Genomic DNA, 17450 nt, shown 5'->3' on the forward strand with positions numbered 1-17450 from the left:
CATCAAATATATCCTCACCAGCCCCTTGTTCAGCCAAACACCCTATTGAGTGAGGTCTGGGGGCTCCTGCAGCCCAAACTGGTCCTTCTTCCCAGGGTACCACACCCGGGGCGTGGCTAGGAGGGAGGACCCGAGTCGAAGGTCACCTCTTCAGCACCTTGGGGAGGGGGAGTACCAGGCCACGCCCAGTCTCCCCCACTTCGCTTAGCAACCCTAGGCTGCGGAGGGGCCGCCCCCTTAGGGGCTCCGGGGCAGCCTGGAGGAAAAGCTACTCCGCATCCACCCGCAGCGTCACAGTGACGGGAAAGGGAGGAGGGAGAGAGGAAGTAGAGGCCAGTCGCTCAGGGAGACAGCAGCTGGAGCTGCAAAAAGCACAGCATCAGCATCAGCCCCCGCCCTCCCCTCCCTCCTCGCCCTCCCTCTCCTCCTCCTCCTTCTCCCACTCCTGTTCTTCTCCCCTTCATCTCTCCTCTTCTCCTCTCTTCTCTCCACCCCTCACTGGCCCCGCGACCCGGAAAGATGGCAGCCGAGGGGCTGCACGAGAACGAGACCCTGGCATCTCTGAAGAGCGAGGCCGAGAGCCTGAAGAGCAAATTGGAGGAGGAGCGGGCGAAGCTGCACGATGTGGAGCGTGAGTGCGCGGAACCGGGGCCCAGGAAGGGCGTGCGCAAGAGAGGCGCGGGGGGCTGAGGTTGGATGGGGATGGGGATGGGGATGGGGAGTGGAGATCTGGGGATCAGGAGCTGGGGGTGAAGCGTCAAAAGGAGGCGATGGCTGCAGCTCCTGCTGCTGCTGAATTACACTGGCCCTCCTGCCTGCTCGGAGACCAGGGTGTTTATTCCCCTGGGTGGAGAATTCAGCTGGGTAAACAGGAAAGGCTCGTGCCCTTCGGCAGGGGAAGAGGACAATCTGGGAGCTGAAGGAAGGGAATGAACAAGCGAGAGCTTATAGTTTCTTGCTCTTGGCAGATTTTGAGGGACGACAGGACAGTGTCCCTCCTGGAAATTGCCCTGGCCGGAAGGAACCCTGCCTCTTCTTGCAACCTCTTGCTGCACAGCCTAGCCTGTTGATGCTTTAAAAGCAGGTTACCCTTCCCTTGACCCCACCTCCCTAAGGTGGTCCCTTGGGTACCATTCCCATTTCCGAGCTCTGCCCCAATAGGAGACCTGCAGAGAGAGATATCATTCGCACACCGCAGGGGTCATCGGAAGGCAGGAATGAATGCCCGCCTGAGGCTGCCTCTGTGATTTACATTCCTTTCTGTGACCTACAAAGTGTTTATGAAAGTCATATTTGGCTTGTGACTGTTGCGGTTAAAATAACCTTCCCACAGGGATTTATGTGGAAAATTTTATATACCAGGGCCTCATAAATATTTGTGGGGCGTACAAAATGACGGTAGCTGGTTGGAGATAAGGGGATGGAGAGAGAGTTCCAGATGGGGCCCAATGATCACAAATAGGACCCTACCTCCCAAATACCCGTGTGGTCATGGCCTTTTGTTCCTGGTGTAGACATACAGCCACTGATCATGCAAAGCTAGTGTGTTAATGTGTTTTAAGCTAATTGCTGCGAGCCCTGAGCTCCTAAATTCTTTTGGAGGCCCCCCAAATCAATTCTGATCATAGATCAAATAATATCAGTACTGTGGTTTTCCTTAGTGGATGATTCTATCCCCCAAAGCATAGATAGCTAAGTAAAAACCATTACTACAGCTCATCCCTAAACTTCAAAGATTAAAATTACGATGACTGTTCTTTTCCTTGAAAAAAAGTAGCAACCCCACAGATATCTTTGCCCAGTGATAGTCTTACATATTTTAGCAACAGTCGAGTTTTTGATACCTTTTTCTTTTTTGCCTTTCTGCCTTTCCTCTCCTTTGATTTTGATTTCAGAAAGAAAATAGATCACAGTGAAACTCACTTTTGTAATTGTTTTGTTCTTTCGGGGCAAGGATGAAAAAAAACTTACCCGTTTCTGAAATACAAAATTGGTTGATATAGGGCTAAATCAGATGCTTCAGAATAATAAAGTTGCAGTTTTGTTAGATGATAAGGAAAGAGAGTAGAATCTTTTAAACAAATGCAAACACTGTTCACCACTAGCAGAATTCAAGACAGGCCATCTATGACTGAGCCAATTAGATGACCATTTTTAAATGACTCTTGGATAAATCAGCTTCCTATTACAACTTTCTCTTTCGGCAAGGAGTTTTTAACATGGGAAGGCTTTAGAAAGGTGTTCTTTTCTACCAACTTTTCAAGATGAAGAATGTCATTCAAAGCAGCTTCTACAGAACTGACCTCTGACTTGTACAAAGATGATTCCAGAAAAACATTATCTGTAAAATCTGATTTCCTCTACTCAAAAAAAGCACAATAGCACCCCACTACCTTAAGTATAAAGCATTCAGCCCTGTATTCCAATCTGGCTCCAACTTATCTTTCCAGCCTTATATCTTACTAACTCCTCTCATTTATTGTATATATATGGCCCCTGTCACTACCAGTGTGACTTTGTGCAAATTATTTAACATTCCTGGGCCTCAGTTTCCTCATCTGTAAAACCAAGGGGTTAAGGTAGATGACATCCAAGGACTCTAAAAGTTGTAAATCTATGAACCTGTAAACCTACTCCATTGAGACTGCACCACTCACCTTTGCCTAACAACATCCTATGCCTTCCTACCTACAGGATTTTAATAACATATCAGAATTGGAAGGGACCTCAGAGGCTCTGATATAGTACAATCTATATCTGAGAGTAAGGGAACTCACTACCTGCAAGATAGTTTATTCCAATGGGGGCGGGGGATAGCTCTAATTGTTAAGTTTTTCTTACACCTTTTGGACTAAATTTTCCTCTTTGTCCTTTCTCCCCCCTTGTTCAAACAGAACAAGTCTAATCCCTCTTCCATGAGAGAATCCTTCAAATATTTGAGAAGGATCCTGCTCCTACTATGACTTTTCTAAGAAAACTTATGTTCATTTTTTTCTCCATACCTAGAATCCTCCCTTGTCAAAATTCTCACCATCCTTCAAAGGCCATCTCAAATACCACTTCCTTCATGACCAAATTCCCCTAGCTAAATTAACCTCTCCCTATGAATGCCCATGCAACTTTTCCTCTCTCTTATGACACATATCACATTTTGCCTTAGATTATGTAGGCTATCCCCTATAAAAGGAAGGCTCAAATAAGAAGAGAGGTAATGGGAGGAGTTGCATCAGTGGGACCAGTATCAACCTGGACGAAATCACGGATTACTCAGTCAGCAGTCATCTCTTAAGTGCTTACTGTGTCCCAGGCACTGTTCTAAGTGCTGGGGATTAACAAATAAAAAGGATGCAAAACCAATACATTTGTTTGTACGAGATACCCTGTGCCTTTGTAGTTCTTTTTATCTCTCCAGCAGGAAGTGGAGGGCTCTGCATAGTCAATCAATCAACAAGCATTTATTAAGAGTGTACTCTGTGCCAGGGGACTATTTTATGTGCCCAGCAGGCAAAGATAAAAAGTGAAGCAATTCCTGCCCTCAAGTAGCTTACTCACAATTTTATCAGGGGTAAACAACATCTACGATACTTGTTCAGTTGTTTCAGCCATGTCTGACTCCTACCCATTTGGAGTTTTCTTGGTAAAGATAACAAGGGATTTGTTTTTCTTTCTTTCTGGGGGGTGGAGATAGGGGAGGAAAGAAGGTAGATTTTCATTAACTGAAAAAATAAAATTGAATTTAAAAAAACCTGTCAATGTCCTTCCTAAATATTGGTGCCTAGAATGGAACACAATGATCCATATGTGATCTAACCAGGGCTGAAGACAGCTAAATCATAGCTTCCATATTCTAGAATGCTTGCTTGCTCTCTCTTTACAGCCTAAGATTTCATTAGCTTGTGTGGTCCCTTACTACACTTTTGTTTCATATTGAACTTGAAATCCACCTAAATTACCTCAACCCCCACCTAAATCCACCTAAACCCTCAGATTCTTTCAGACAAACCATTCTCTGCTCAAATCCACCCCAGCTACCACCACCACCAATCTGGTATTCGTCAAGCTGCTTTCTATGTAAAATTTATCCCAACTATAGCTATGTGATATAACATAATGCATTAGAGAGTCACAAAATAAAATGCTATGTGAGAGCAGAGGGTGAAGTTGTTACTGACTAGAGTGATAAAGAATAAGCTTTCTGGAGGAATTAACTTTTGAGTTGGACTTTTTAAGTGGGTAGAAATTAAGTAGGCTAAGAGAGGAAAGGGAAGGTTCCATGAATGAGGAATAGAGTGTGGCAAGATATGTTCAGAAAGCACAGTACTGTCCAGTTTGGTTGGAGCAAAAAGAAAAGTGATGTAAAGCTAGAAAGTAGGTATCAGACTATCTGGTACAAGTTGACAGGAGGGAAGTACTGAGGATTTTTTTAGCAGAGTGACAAGCACTTTTCAAATCCTAAAGCATTATATAAATGTGAGTAATTATTATTGTAACCAAATATGTAAGGAAAAAGATTATTCTGGCAGCAGTATAGAGTTGTATTGCAGCCAGAAAAAAATCCTTTTTTGAATTTATTCATGTGAAGTCTAAAAAAATACCCCCTAAAAAGGGTAGTAAAGCCTAGATAAGAAGTAGGAGTTCTGATTTCCCCCTTTTAAAATATCTGGTTTATCCAGGAAACATTCCCAAAATAATCCTCTTACATGTAAAATTCATCAAGTCCACATTTTAAACTGTCATTAAATGTGTCTTTGCAGAAGGATTATGTGCCTTGAGAGCATGTTTAATCTTAGGTCATTTCATCAATGACCTTACAGAACTGAGGAGTAGGACATTAGATAGTTTTATAACATTTCACCTGTCATGTATTTACTCAACATTTATATTTTTTCATATTAAAAAAACCCTTAGGTTTTTTTTTAAATCATGGGGTTCATGATTATAAAATGATCAGTAAGCAACAGATTAATTCCAACCCTGGCTAAAGGTACTAAATCCTAATGGAAAGGATAGGCCTTCTCTAAATTAGAGCCTTAAAATATCAGAGCTGGAAGGGACCACAAAGGTCATCTTATGTTTTACTTGCATATGAGGAAGTGAAGTGAAGTGATTTTTCTGAGATGCCACAATGGTTGGCCCAGAACTACAGACCAAGTCTTTCAACTTTTGTACTTCAGTTGGTAATTTTGTCATGGTTTATGGTTTGAATATGGGAGAGCAGCCATCTTCCAAAGCATCTAAGAGTACTATGGTTGAGGACTTCCCAGGCCTAGTTGAATATCCTGCTTCTGAGAGCCAGGGATCCTATTGGTGCAGCACCTCCCTTTCCCCTTCCCCATGCACATATGCATCCCCACATCGCAAAGGATTATGAGAAAGTTCCCTAGAGATGAGTACTAGCTCCAAGTCAGATTGATTCACTCCATTGCCTTGCAGGGCTCCTGATGGTCCTGAACTCTACTATTCTTCTAGACAGTTCTAACACAGCCTCATTCCCATCTTCCCTATAACTTTCCTTCCTTGTTGGCCAGAAAACGATCATCTACTCTGTTGTTGGCATTCTCCTTCCTAGGGCATTGTGGGAACAGTGTGAATGGATGAGACAAGGTATGGTTTAAGACATACATGTTCTGCCCCCTTCAAGGTCATTCCTGGCATAATGAAAATGTACCTAGTCTGGTCTGCACCAGGAAGGTAGTCTAGCTTTGAATGTCCTGACCACTCTAACCCCACCCCCTCCACAGAAGCTATAGGAATAGCAGAGTGCCTCTTCTTTTAACAGCTGTAACATTAGTTACACCCCAGCATTTGAGGAGTTTTGGAAACATAGCTCCATGGAGACTGGGGCTCCACAAAGGAATAGGAAAACAATATTGTATGTCTCAGAACTCGCTTCTTCCCTGTACCTTCTATCCTATCAGTGGGACACTCCTCCCAATTCCCAAGAAAATGTCCTCAAATAGAATGGCCCATGTCTTATTCAGTCATTTCAATATCTCCCTGGTATGATTGATCATCCTTTGCTCCAAGGAATTTATCCTGACTGTACAGGGGACTTCCCCCAGGTTCTTCCCATTAGTCTTTGGAAGCAAATGCCTAAATTACATGTTTGTTAATAGCCAAGAAAATCTACCACCCAATCACACCTAGGAAGTAGCATCAAAGGCATGTTTACAGACGCATTCCAGGAATGTTCCCACTAATGTATACTAATAGAATTGAAATTCAAAATGAGTGTCACTGGCAGTTGGGATAGAACAAATCCAACAAGATAACAATTATTCCCCGCCAAGGTTTCTATCACATCTCCTTCAACACTTAGCATAGAGTACCTGGCGCATAGTAGGTGCTTAATAAATGCTTGCTAATTGATTGATTTAGCAATTAGTTTTACCAAGTTGGTCAGAATTCGGTCCAGAGTCTTAGTTTCCCTCGCCATTTCTTTCACCATATGAAGGATGAAATTATCATTAAAGCAAGTCAAGGAATTATTAGTGATTCAACTTTTGGCAGTTGATTGCTAGATAATTTAAGTTCCTTCATCACCTACTCCTAGCACTGAGACATTCCTCTACTGTATTATACCTCAACAACAGGCTTAGGATAGATATCATAAGCTTCTCATGCATTTCCTTCTTCTGTTCAGACGGCCTGTAGAAACTCAAATACAAAAGGGGTGGGGGTCACAACAGCCACTTATTGACTTAGAAAACTACATAGTAACATTATCTAGGGTCTATTGTATTTTTATTTGTTTTATTAAATATTTCCCAGTTCGCATTTTAATTTGGTTCTCTATGTTTGCTACCTCCGGCCTATAGTGTACAATTCTAAGACAATAAGAAATTACAGTTTCTCTCCGGATCGACTTTCACCCAAATATACACCATGCTTTCTTTCTCAATTTTCTGCTGTGCTTCATTCTGATAAGTAGGAAGGGAAATAGTGAGGGAGGAGCGTTCTAGAAGCCAAGGGGAGAAAGAGTACAAGTGTTAAATGTTCTTAAAAATTTGAAAAGACCATTTGCTTTTTAACATTTAAACTCAGCAGTGATTTTGTGGAGAGCAGTTTCAATACAGTAGTCAGAGTAGATGCTCCATGGCCAAGTTTAACAGAGAACAGAGAAAGGGTGGTTCTATGAAGAGATAACACATTTAAGGTAAGGGTTTTTTTTCAGGATAGGGGATATTTGTTTGGGGTTATAGGCATAAGGAAAATACCCAGAAAAGAGGAAGAGATTGAAAATGAACAAGAAAGGGCATGATTGATGGGGAAAGTTCCTAAAGGAGAGATAAAGGGAAAGGAGAGGATCAAGAGAACAAGTGAAGGGTATTTGGTTAGAAGGAAGGTTACCCCATTCTGAGATGGAAGAAGGAGGGAAAGGGTAAGATATGGAGGTTAAGTGAATATTAATAAGCATATATTTGTATGGAATCATTTATTCAAGATTCTGGTTCTCATAGTTGTTTGGTGTTTTTTTAAGGTGGTTTCTAGAAGGGTGATCCGTCAGGAGGCCACTACCAAAAAAAGCAGTTGATTACACACACACACACACATCATGTCATTGATAGTCATCTCACTAGTGATCTCCTTGTGCTTCTTTCTGACTCCTTTAATTCAAAGGAATTAAGTGTGCTTGCACAAAACTTTGGGAATTGGCAGAAATTAAAGAGTTAATTTGAATTCAAAATGTATGTGTCAGTAGGAAGGGAAGAGGAAAATATTCTGGGAAAAATAAATGATGGTTGGCATACTTCTCACTTTCACTACACGAGGAGTTTCTGTTTTGGTTAGTGAGTCAGGACTTTTTATTTTAGAATCTAAACAACAATGTTAGAATGTGAATATTTTCTTGAGGGTTTGGGGGGAGGGAGAAGGAGCAATCTAAGATTTGTGATCAGAACACTTAATGCCTTCATGCTGCAAGCAGCACATATTGATGGATGGCTTTTAAAGTGAGAAAACACACACACACACACACACACACACACACACACACACACACACACCCACCATGGACACACCACATTTCTCCTATGAGAATACAGATAATTATCAGACTTCAGCTGTTATTTGTCTATCAGAAGGGAGGTGTGGTTGTCAGATCTATTTGAAAAACTTTTAAAAACACACAACACAGGCACTGGATCAGATGAGTAAGTTCCTTTAAATATGTGGAAATTCCCTTTCAAAGTGCATGTTAAGAAGTGTAAAAAGTGCTTTCATAGTTTTAGGAGACTGGAAGGAGCAATCTATTAAAGAATATCCCATACAGGATCTCATAGAGCAGAAAAAACACTGCCTCTGGACAAAGGTCCTACATTCAAACCCTGCCTGTAGCAACTAACTGTGTGACTTTGGCCAAGTTACTTAACTTTCCTGGGCCTCAGTTCCTTCATCCGTAAGTGATAGAATTGGACTCAAATGGACTCTGAGGCCCCTTCCTGCTCTAGAGCTATGATCCTAATAGGTCACATTCATAAAGTCCTTTCCAATTTACAGAGCAACTTATATACATCACTTAATTTGATCTTCACTTGACCCTGTTAGGACAGATTATGTAATTATTATCATCACCACCAGTTTGCAGTTTGAGGAAGGGTACTTTCCAGAAAAGCGGAGAACAAGGTACTGAGAAATTAAGTGATTTGCCCAAGGGCACTTAGGGGATAGCAGAAGAAAAAATAGCAGGCTGAAAAGCAAGCCCTGCCCTAATATTTTTGAGTCTAGTGCACCACAGCCTAGGGAAAGTATCTATGCCTAGAAAAATACTGACAAATAGGGACAAAGAATTGAGGGTTTGGTGGGGGGTTTTCATAGTAGTTAGTTTTTTCCTACTTGTTAGATCCTGGGTAAGAATGTGCATGTGTTTGTAAAGAAAGAGTCTTCCCAAATTAATTTGATTTCCTTTTATAGCAGAATAACAAGTCTTATGGGGAAGAGAGAAATAAGAATATAGAGAGGATGTCCCAAAAGTTATTAAAGCTTAACATTGCGTTAAGACTTTTGGGATACCCTCTGTGTATATATACATGCATATGTATGTATGTACTATATACACACTTTGGGGGAGGGAGGCTGGGGAGGTGGTAGAAATCATTTGAGATTATTCCCCCCCAAAAAAATCATCCTCCCTGAGGGAGGAAACTATTGTTACCCAGCAGTGCTTGTGGCTTCAGTGACAGCCAAAAGGCTGCTGAGAATGAATGATGACTATCCTTGCAGCGCACCCCCCACCCCAATCTCATCCTCCTGGCAGCAGGAAATCCTTGGTTCACAGGTTCTCTAGGAAGGAAAAGGCACCATCCTGCCCCTCCACCTCTTAGTTTCCCTAGATTCATTCAAGGCTCAGCTCAAATCCCACATTTGTAGCAGGCCTTCCCTCCCCCCTCCCCTTTACCCCACCTAAGGCCAGCTACTAATAGTACCTTCTTTCACATTAGCTTCATCTATTCTTTGCATATCTTATTTGGATTTAGTTATTTATTCCTTGTCTTCCTCATTAGAATGTAAACTCCTTGAAGGCAGGGATTCCTCCCCCTCCCCCCCCACCTCCCCACCCGTCCCACCCCACCCTTAGCTTCTCCAACTGTTAGAACATTACCTGACACAGTAAATGCTAAAAAAAAATTGTTGACTGACTAACAAAGGTGCAGGTGCCCAATGAGGAATGTCTCACGACCCACTCATCACCATAACGGGCTTTTTTCTCCCTTTTTTAGTCTGTATCCTTTGAGGCCTAGTTCAAATGTTACAGGGAAAAGTATCCCTGGGTTGGGAGTCAGGAAACTGCAAATCTAATTCTTGCCTGACCACACACTAACTGTATACATTACCATCAATCAATCGATCCAGGAACACTTATTGAGCACCTTTTAGGCGCCAGGCACTGTGCTGAATGCAGAGGATACAAAAAGCAGTAGTAAGGAAATTATTTCACTTCCTTTGAGTTTACTTTCTTTACTGTAAATCAAGGGCATTTTACTAAAGAATGATCTCAGAGGTCTTTTCCAATCTCTATGACACTAATGTCTCATATGCCAAAAAAAAATAAAATCCACAGGATTCAGATGGGCTGAAGGGAATCCCAGCACCTCCCAGAGCGTCAGTTTCCTCTTCTGTACCTCACAGGGCTGTTGGGAAGGAAGCACTTGATAAAATCTAAAGTGAATTGATATTGTTAACTCATGCTGGAAAAGAAAATGGCAAACCATTCCAGTATCTTTGGCAAGAGAAGCCCAAATGGGCTCATGAAGAATCAGACACAACTAAAATGACTAAACAACAATATTGTTGACTAGCAAGCACCAGCAGAATTCTTTGCAGGGTTCTTTTGAGGCTTGAGTGTTAAAAGGAAGCAGCTTTCTTTGTCTCTGAGTTCTCTCAGCCAGGCCTTGAATTTTCTATATAAGGCATTGCATTAGGCATTGGGATACAAAAATTTAAAAGCAGCAGAAGTTGGCAATCTTGTGGGGTGATGTAACACATACAACTGACTGTCCCAGGTTTAATTTTGGTCAATTTTATGAAGGGGAGACCTTCTGGTATAGGTGAAGGAGTGCTAGATTGGAAGTCCAAGGATCTAAATTCTCCCCTTACTACCTAGGTGGCACCGTGGATAGAGTACTGTCTCCTGGACTCAGGAAGATTCATCTTCCCAATTTAAAATTTGGCCTCACTTACTGTGTGACCCTGGGCAAGTCACTTAACCCTGTCTGCCTCAGTTTCCTCATCTGTAAAATGAGCTGGAGAAAGAAATGGCAAACCATTTCAGTATCTTTGCCAAGAAAAGCCCAAATGGGGCCATGAAGAGTTGGTCAGGCCTGAACAACAAGGAAACCTATGTGACCTTGAGCCGGCAAATAACCTCATTTCTCTGGGCCTTTAAAATGAGGGGGGCTGGACCAGAGGACTTGTTCCAACTCTAAATCTATAAGACTATGATTATTTCTCGCAGCTGTCCTCATGTCCTCTGCTTGTGCCTGCACCCAGGTGATGAAGTGGATAAAGAGTTGGACCTGAAGTCAGGAAGACATAAGTTCAAATTGGCCTCACACACTTAGTGGATATGTGACCCTGGGCGAGTCACTTAAATTGTGTTTGCCTCAGTTTCTTCAGCTGTAAATTGGGGATAATATTAGACCCACCTCCCAGGGTTGTTGTGAGGCTAAAATGAGATGATATTTGTAAAGTGTTTGCAAACCTTAAAGTACTGTGGAAATATTTATTATTATTACACTAGCAAGTTACATAAATTCCTGAACAATAGAACACCGATTGGATCATGCCCAAAAGGGGTTTAGTCAAAACACCAGCTTGGCCCAGCAAAACATTTTCCTTGACTGTGACATAGAAACTACTTTCAGATAACTGGAGACATTTTTAAGGCTGTTACAATACCCTGGAAACACTGTAACCAACTAATTGAGAGAGCTAGCCTGTACCTCACTATCTTTACATTTTATAATTGAGGCACAGCATGTAATAACTACTGAACTTGAAGTCAGAAGGTCTGGGTTCAGTACTCTCTCCCCCATGTGCCACATGATCATCATCCCTTTGTTTCTTCTATAGAGTAACCATAATAATGCCTACCCTGTGTGCATTGCAGGGTTGTTATGAAATTCAAAATGAGAATATATGTGAAAGCAAATTGGAAGATATACAGAGCAATCAGTTGTTGTTGTTGAGTCATTTCGGTTGTAACTGACTCTTCTTGACCCCATTTGGGGTTTTCTTGGCAAAGATTCTGGAGTGGTTTGCTACTTCCTTCTCCAGCTCATTTTACAGATGAGGAAACGGAGATAAACAAGGTTAAGTGACTTGCCCATGGTCACACAACTAGTAAATGTCTGAGGCCAGATTTGAACTCCAGAAAATAAGTCTTCCTGGCACTCTATCGGCTGCTTCCCCAATCCGTAAGCATTTATTAAACGCCTACTGTATGCCAGGCACTGAATTAGGCACAAGAGATACAAAGACAAAAATAAAACAATGCCTACCTCCAAGGAGTTTACTTCCTGTCAGAAGAAATGATATGTACATATGTAAGCATGTGCAGAATATGTACAAGATAAATGCAAGGTAGTTTAGGAAGAGAAAGGGCAGGAGAAGCTGGGAGGATCATGTAAAAGGTGGTTCTAAAATGTAAGATATTTTTTAAAGCCCCAACCCTCCTTTATAAGATATGGTATTCTATGGGAATAACATTGATGAGAGCCCAAACTATTACCAAAAAAATACAGCCCTATAGCTATTAACTCAGAGCCAGAACTAAGGAGGCCATCAAAACTGAGAGGGCAGTGACAATACTAATACTCCTTCTGAATGTAGAAACCAATGGGCTTGGCATCTAGTTAATGAGAATAATTAAAGAGCTAGCAGATGCTTTTCCCCTTCTTGCCCCCTATAGTATAACCCAAGAGAGCTCCTTCCTGCCCCATCTGGGTTCTGCCCAGTACCTCCAGGTCCCAGGAGTCTCTGCTTCCTCCCTCATCCTCCAGTAGTCCTGGAGTCTGGTCCCCACCCCCTATATCAAATGCTATTGACTTAAGTTAGTATGAGGGCACCTTTCCTGTGCTTTACTCAGGTACCACAAATTGATTAATAATCAAGCAACAAGTATTTATTAATGCTTACTATGTGCCAGACACCCATCTAAGAAGTGGGGGTGTAAAGAAATGCACAAACAGTACCTGCCCTCGAAGACCTCACGTTCTAAAATGGAAAAACAACACATAAATAATTAGGTACATACAAGATATATAGAGTAAGCAGGTAGAAGGGAATATGAAAGGGAAATGCATTAGCATCTGGGGGAAAAATCCCGCAGGCCTCCTGGAGCTCACTGAGCAGGGGAGGGTACAATGACATTGTCAGATGTACACCTTAGGAGAATCACTTTGGCAGCTGAGTGGAGGATAGATTATGGGGAGAGACCTGTGGCTGGGAGACCTATTTAAAGACTGTTGAAATAGTCCAGTTGAGAAGTGATAAGAGCCCAAACTAGGATTGTGATTGTGTGAGTGGAGGGAAAGGGATGTGTACAAGAGATATTATGCAGATAGAAATGACCAAGATTTATCAATGAATTGGATATTAGCACAAGCTACAATTCTTTATACGTCATTCACCATGCCATAATTTTTCACAGTGAATGTGACACAACCTTCTTCTAACCCAATTCTTTTTAGTGCATCAGGTAGCTGAACGGGTGGAGGCTCTGGGTCAGTTTGTGATGAAGACAAGAAGAACCCTCAAGGGCCATGGGAACAAAGTCCTCTGCATGGACTGGTGCAAAGATAAAAGGAGAATTGTGAGCTCTTCTCAGGTAAAATACGCTTGGTCTCAAAATGCAGTTCACCAATAGTGGCTTCTGGTACACGTACTTAAATAAGAAGAAATAAAAATATTTTGTCTCTAAATTCTTTCCCAATCTTTGTAACTTTCATTCAACCATGTCAGTTTCCCAGAAGATAAATCAGTACAGTCAATTCATTTTCTAAATCCTATAAACCTTGCACCCTTAGAAGTGAAAATTCAGTTGGGAATTATCTATCTGTGGTCTTTATTGAGCAAAATAATTTCTCCCTTTCTGAATTTATAGAGTATTATTTGTTTACAGAAAATCAATAGCAGTTTCATGGTTTCCATGAACTTAAAAATTATTAATTCCTTCAGTGTTTCTTCAGTCCCTCAAGAAGACAGCATTAGGTAGTAGGAAAAGCACGGACTTTGGCATCAGAGGAGCTGGATTTTGATCCCAGCACAGCTTTGACTGCCTGAGTGACCTTGTACAGGTCAGATTGCCTGTCTTTGCCTTGGATTTCCTAATCTGTAAAATGGGGAAGTTGGACTAAATTATCTCTAAGGTCCTTTTTGGTTCCAAATCTTAGGATCTCCGCACAAAAAAATCTCAGCATGCGCTCCCATTCTCCTTACCAGAATGGTTCCTCAAGATGTTTGGCTATTTTTTTGTTGGAAATTTGTTGGAAATTAATGTTTGTTTGAAATGTATGATTGTTCATTATAATGGACTGTATAGAACAGATTAGTTTCTGTATTATGCAAACAATGTAAAGTGAGAAATTGAGCATTTCTCCAAATCAAAATAGATACTTACACATAGGGAAAAGGAGAGTTTGGGGGCTTGAATTTCTCAGATAGATTAAAGGTTTCACATTGGTTTCGGGGAGGGGGTGGGTTAAGTAGCATTCCATATTTTTTTCAAATTGGCAAGTTTTGTTTAGACATATCAGTTACATCCTGGTACCCTTCTTCTCCACTACCATTCCCCCAGGACCTAGCTATTTTTAAAATAAATTAAGCAAAAAAAATGTCAAATATATCAGTCGCAATTGAGAGCACAAGGAACTTTCCACTGCACCAATTTTACTACTTCTTACCAGGAAAGAAGTGTGCTTTAACTTCAGTCAGCTGGAAGCAACATTGGCCTTTATATTTTATCTAAATTCTTTTGTCTTTTAGATGTTACCTTCATTTGCATTATTATAGTCATAGTATATGTTGTTCCCCGGTCGTGATTTCTTTACTCCTCATCAATAATATGTCTTCCTATATTTTTCAGAATTCTTCATATTCTTCATTCTTTATAGTGCAAGAATATTCCATTACCTTCATATACCATAATTTTTTCATTCTTTCCTTGCTGAGAGTATATTTATGGGCCTGAAGCAGTCATATTATCATATCAACTTTCTACTTTAGTTAGCTCTTGTAGATAGAATTTTTAGCTAAAATTTTTAGGCTATATTTGTTGTTTTGGAGGTACTGCTGAGATCTGGCTTTTTTTTTTTCATCCAGGATGGAAAGGTGATAGTGTGGGACTCCTTTACAACTAATAAGGTAAGGCATTTTTCCAAAGTCTCCATAATTAGCATCAAGAAGTGTATACTACCTATATGCAATGGGTACCATATGATTGTATATTGATACTACTGATAGTTGTACAATTGTGAATATAAAACTGCTGCCCCCTTCCGCTAGAAAAGAGATAATGAGAATTATAAATTTTCATGAGTGAATGTCCTCTTGATTATGTCTGTTGGAAAGTACGGAGGCAGCAATAGTATTAAAGAAACTGGATGTGGAACTGAAGTTCAAGTCAGAGGATGTAGATGCCAGTCCTGGCTTGGCTTGCAGCATGCAGATCACAAGCCATCCATGACTGCCTATCTTATGCAACATCTCATGAATGTCCTGCCCTGAGTTCATCACAAGGAGTCCACTAGGAATCATGGGGCCTTCCTTCCTTCTTCTTGACATCACAAAGATACTAATGAACCACGAGTTGTCCCTCAGTTATCCCAGTCTATTGTTATGTGGCCAGAACATCTTTTTAACTCATACTTTTATTTTATGACATCCTTTATACTGATTCTCCTTCATAAATTCTTTGTTTATAATGTGTTATATCTATTAAGTATAGATTCCAATATAAAATAGGTGAAAACATGTCATTCAGATTGAATACTTTAAATATTTTTCATGTCTAAATGCTTTTAAAAGTCAGTACTGCTTTTGTATTAGAGAATTTTTTAAAATATCAGTGATTCCCATTGTATGAAGAGCTGAATTTTCAAAATGGAGAGAGAATATGAGTCTGATTTATTTAGTGTGAATGAATTCTAGTTCCTGAGGTATCAAAAGTTTCATGATCAGGGAATCTCTGCCTCTATTCCACATTCTCCCATGTCTTGGCCACTTATGAAGCCAACATTGTGGAACAGTTATTGAAAATCGTGATATGAGGGGCAGCTAGGTGGTACAGTCAGTAGAGCACTGGCCCTGGAGTCAGGAGGACCTGAGTTCAAATCCAGCCTCAGACACTTGACACATGTACTAGCTGTGTGACCTTGGGCAAGTCACTTAACCCCAATTGCCCTGCCAAAAAGCAAAAAAAAAAAAAAGAAAATTGTGATATGGTGTGGGGAGTTGGGGTATGCCCACTTTGAACTATGACATAAGGAATTACCTTCTTCCTTGAGTTTTGATGTATTGATGGAAGAAGGATGTGACATGGGATTTGCCACGCACCAAAACAGCAGAGGACATAAACCTTACATGCAAGTGTCTAGGTCTTGGGATTGACACTGCCTGTTTCAAACTCCAGTCCCTTGACTTCTTATGGCCTGTTGGTGAATAGGAACATTTTGGGAAAAAGAAATTTATTTTTCTTGTAGCTAACTATTTTTCCATGAGAAATATATCTCTGAAATGATTACATAAACTTATAGGAATTTATGATTTGCTTCAAATTAAATTTACAGATAACTTTCTCAAAAAAACTCCTTTTCTCTGATTTTGTGTATGTTTCAGGAACATGCAGTGACTATGCCCTGTACCTGGGTGATGGCATGTGCCTATGCCCCATCAGGATGTGCTATCGCTTGTGGGTAAGTAGAATAGAACATCTCAAACTTTCAATTAGATTCACTCCATTTTCTTTTGACAAGGAATTTCACTGTTCACATCTCCTACGAAAGGCATGCTATTAAAATGAATGTTCCGTTCTTTGTTTCCCAATAATTTTTTGAGTAAAACCTGACCTTCCTCTTACATATTTTTTAGACTAGGTATGTGAATTCACTAGAGTAGGGAATTCACAGTGAGGAAATTCTCTCTATCAGTTCAAGACGATACATTTCCTGCAATTTACTATCTAAGGTTCCTAGAAGACTGAAAGATTAAGTGACATACCCACAGTCACGTGGCCAATAAGAGAGGAAGGCTAGGCTTGAACCCAGGTTTTTCTGACTCCAAGGCCAGTTCTTTATCTACCATGCTATTCTGTCTCTGCCTCCATGAGAGCTGGCTAACATTTACATAGCACTTTTCAAATATTGTTTCATTTTATGCTCACAACAACCCGGGGAGGGTTGATGAGGATGAGGCCAAGAAAGGTTTAGGGACTTGCCCAGGGTCATAGAGCTAATAAGTATAGAGGCGGGATTTGAACTCAGATCTTTCTAACTCCAGATGCAGCATTATATCCAGTGAACCACCTACCTGCCCAGGTGAATAATCTATATTCTCATTAAAGAGTGTGAGTTTAAAACACATGCAATCTCCTCCCTTCCCCCAAACAAGAAAATGAAAAAGTGTACTCCCAAAAACTCCCTAACCTCCTTCTCTTAGTTCCCTTTTTTCTGCAGTCTGTCTCTCACTCCACATGAATATATTTAAAATGTCCAGACTCCTGAAGTATATCAGAGGCAGATGCTGTTCACATTTTTTTTCAAACTGGAGAAGCTGAAGCAGTGGATGGTTGAGTAATCTGCTTAAATGAAAAGCAGTGGGAGAACAGTCAATCCCTTAAAAAGTGTAAACAGCCTGCTGTGGGAGGCAGATCACACCACACACTTATTTTATCAAGAATAGTGGTAGCCAAACACGCTGTATGGTAAGAACAAAGAAGTGACTGCCTTGTCCTT

At 40.9% G+C, this 17450-nt stretch overlaps 1 protein-coding gene across 1 annotated transcript in view; it reads left to right on the forward strand.

Moving 5' to 3' along the window:
• Positions 1 to 293: 293 nt before the first annotated feature.
• GNB5 (G protein subunit beta 5) overlaps positions 294 to 17450 on the forward strand; it is a 41753-nt gene continuing 24596 nt past the window's right edge. Inside the window, exons 1-4 of the mRNA XM_036736001.1 lie at positions 294 to 631; positions 13191 to 13327; positions 14821 to 14862; positions 16336 to 16412. Coding sequence (XP_036591896.1) covers positions 520 to 631; positions 13191 to 13327; positions 14821 to 14862; positions 16336 to 16412 — 368 coding nt within the window. The 5' untranslated portion in view covers positions 294 to 519. The remainder of the gene's footprint in view (positions 632 to 13190; positions 13328 to 14820; positions 14863 to 16335; positions 16413 to 17450) is intronic.

The sequence above is a fragment of the Trichosurus vulpecula genome, chromosome 8 (assembly GCF_011100635.1).
Source record: "Trichosurus vulpecula isolate mTriVul1 chromosome 8, mTriVul1.pri, whole genome shotgun sequence".
NCBI lineage: Eukaryota > Metazoa > Chordata > Mammalia > Diprotodontia > Phalangeridae > Trichosurus > Trichosurus vulpecula.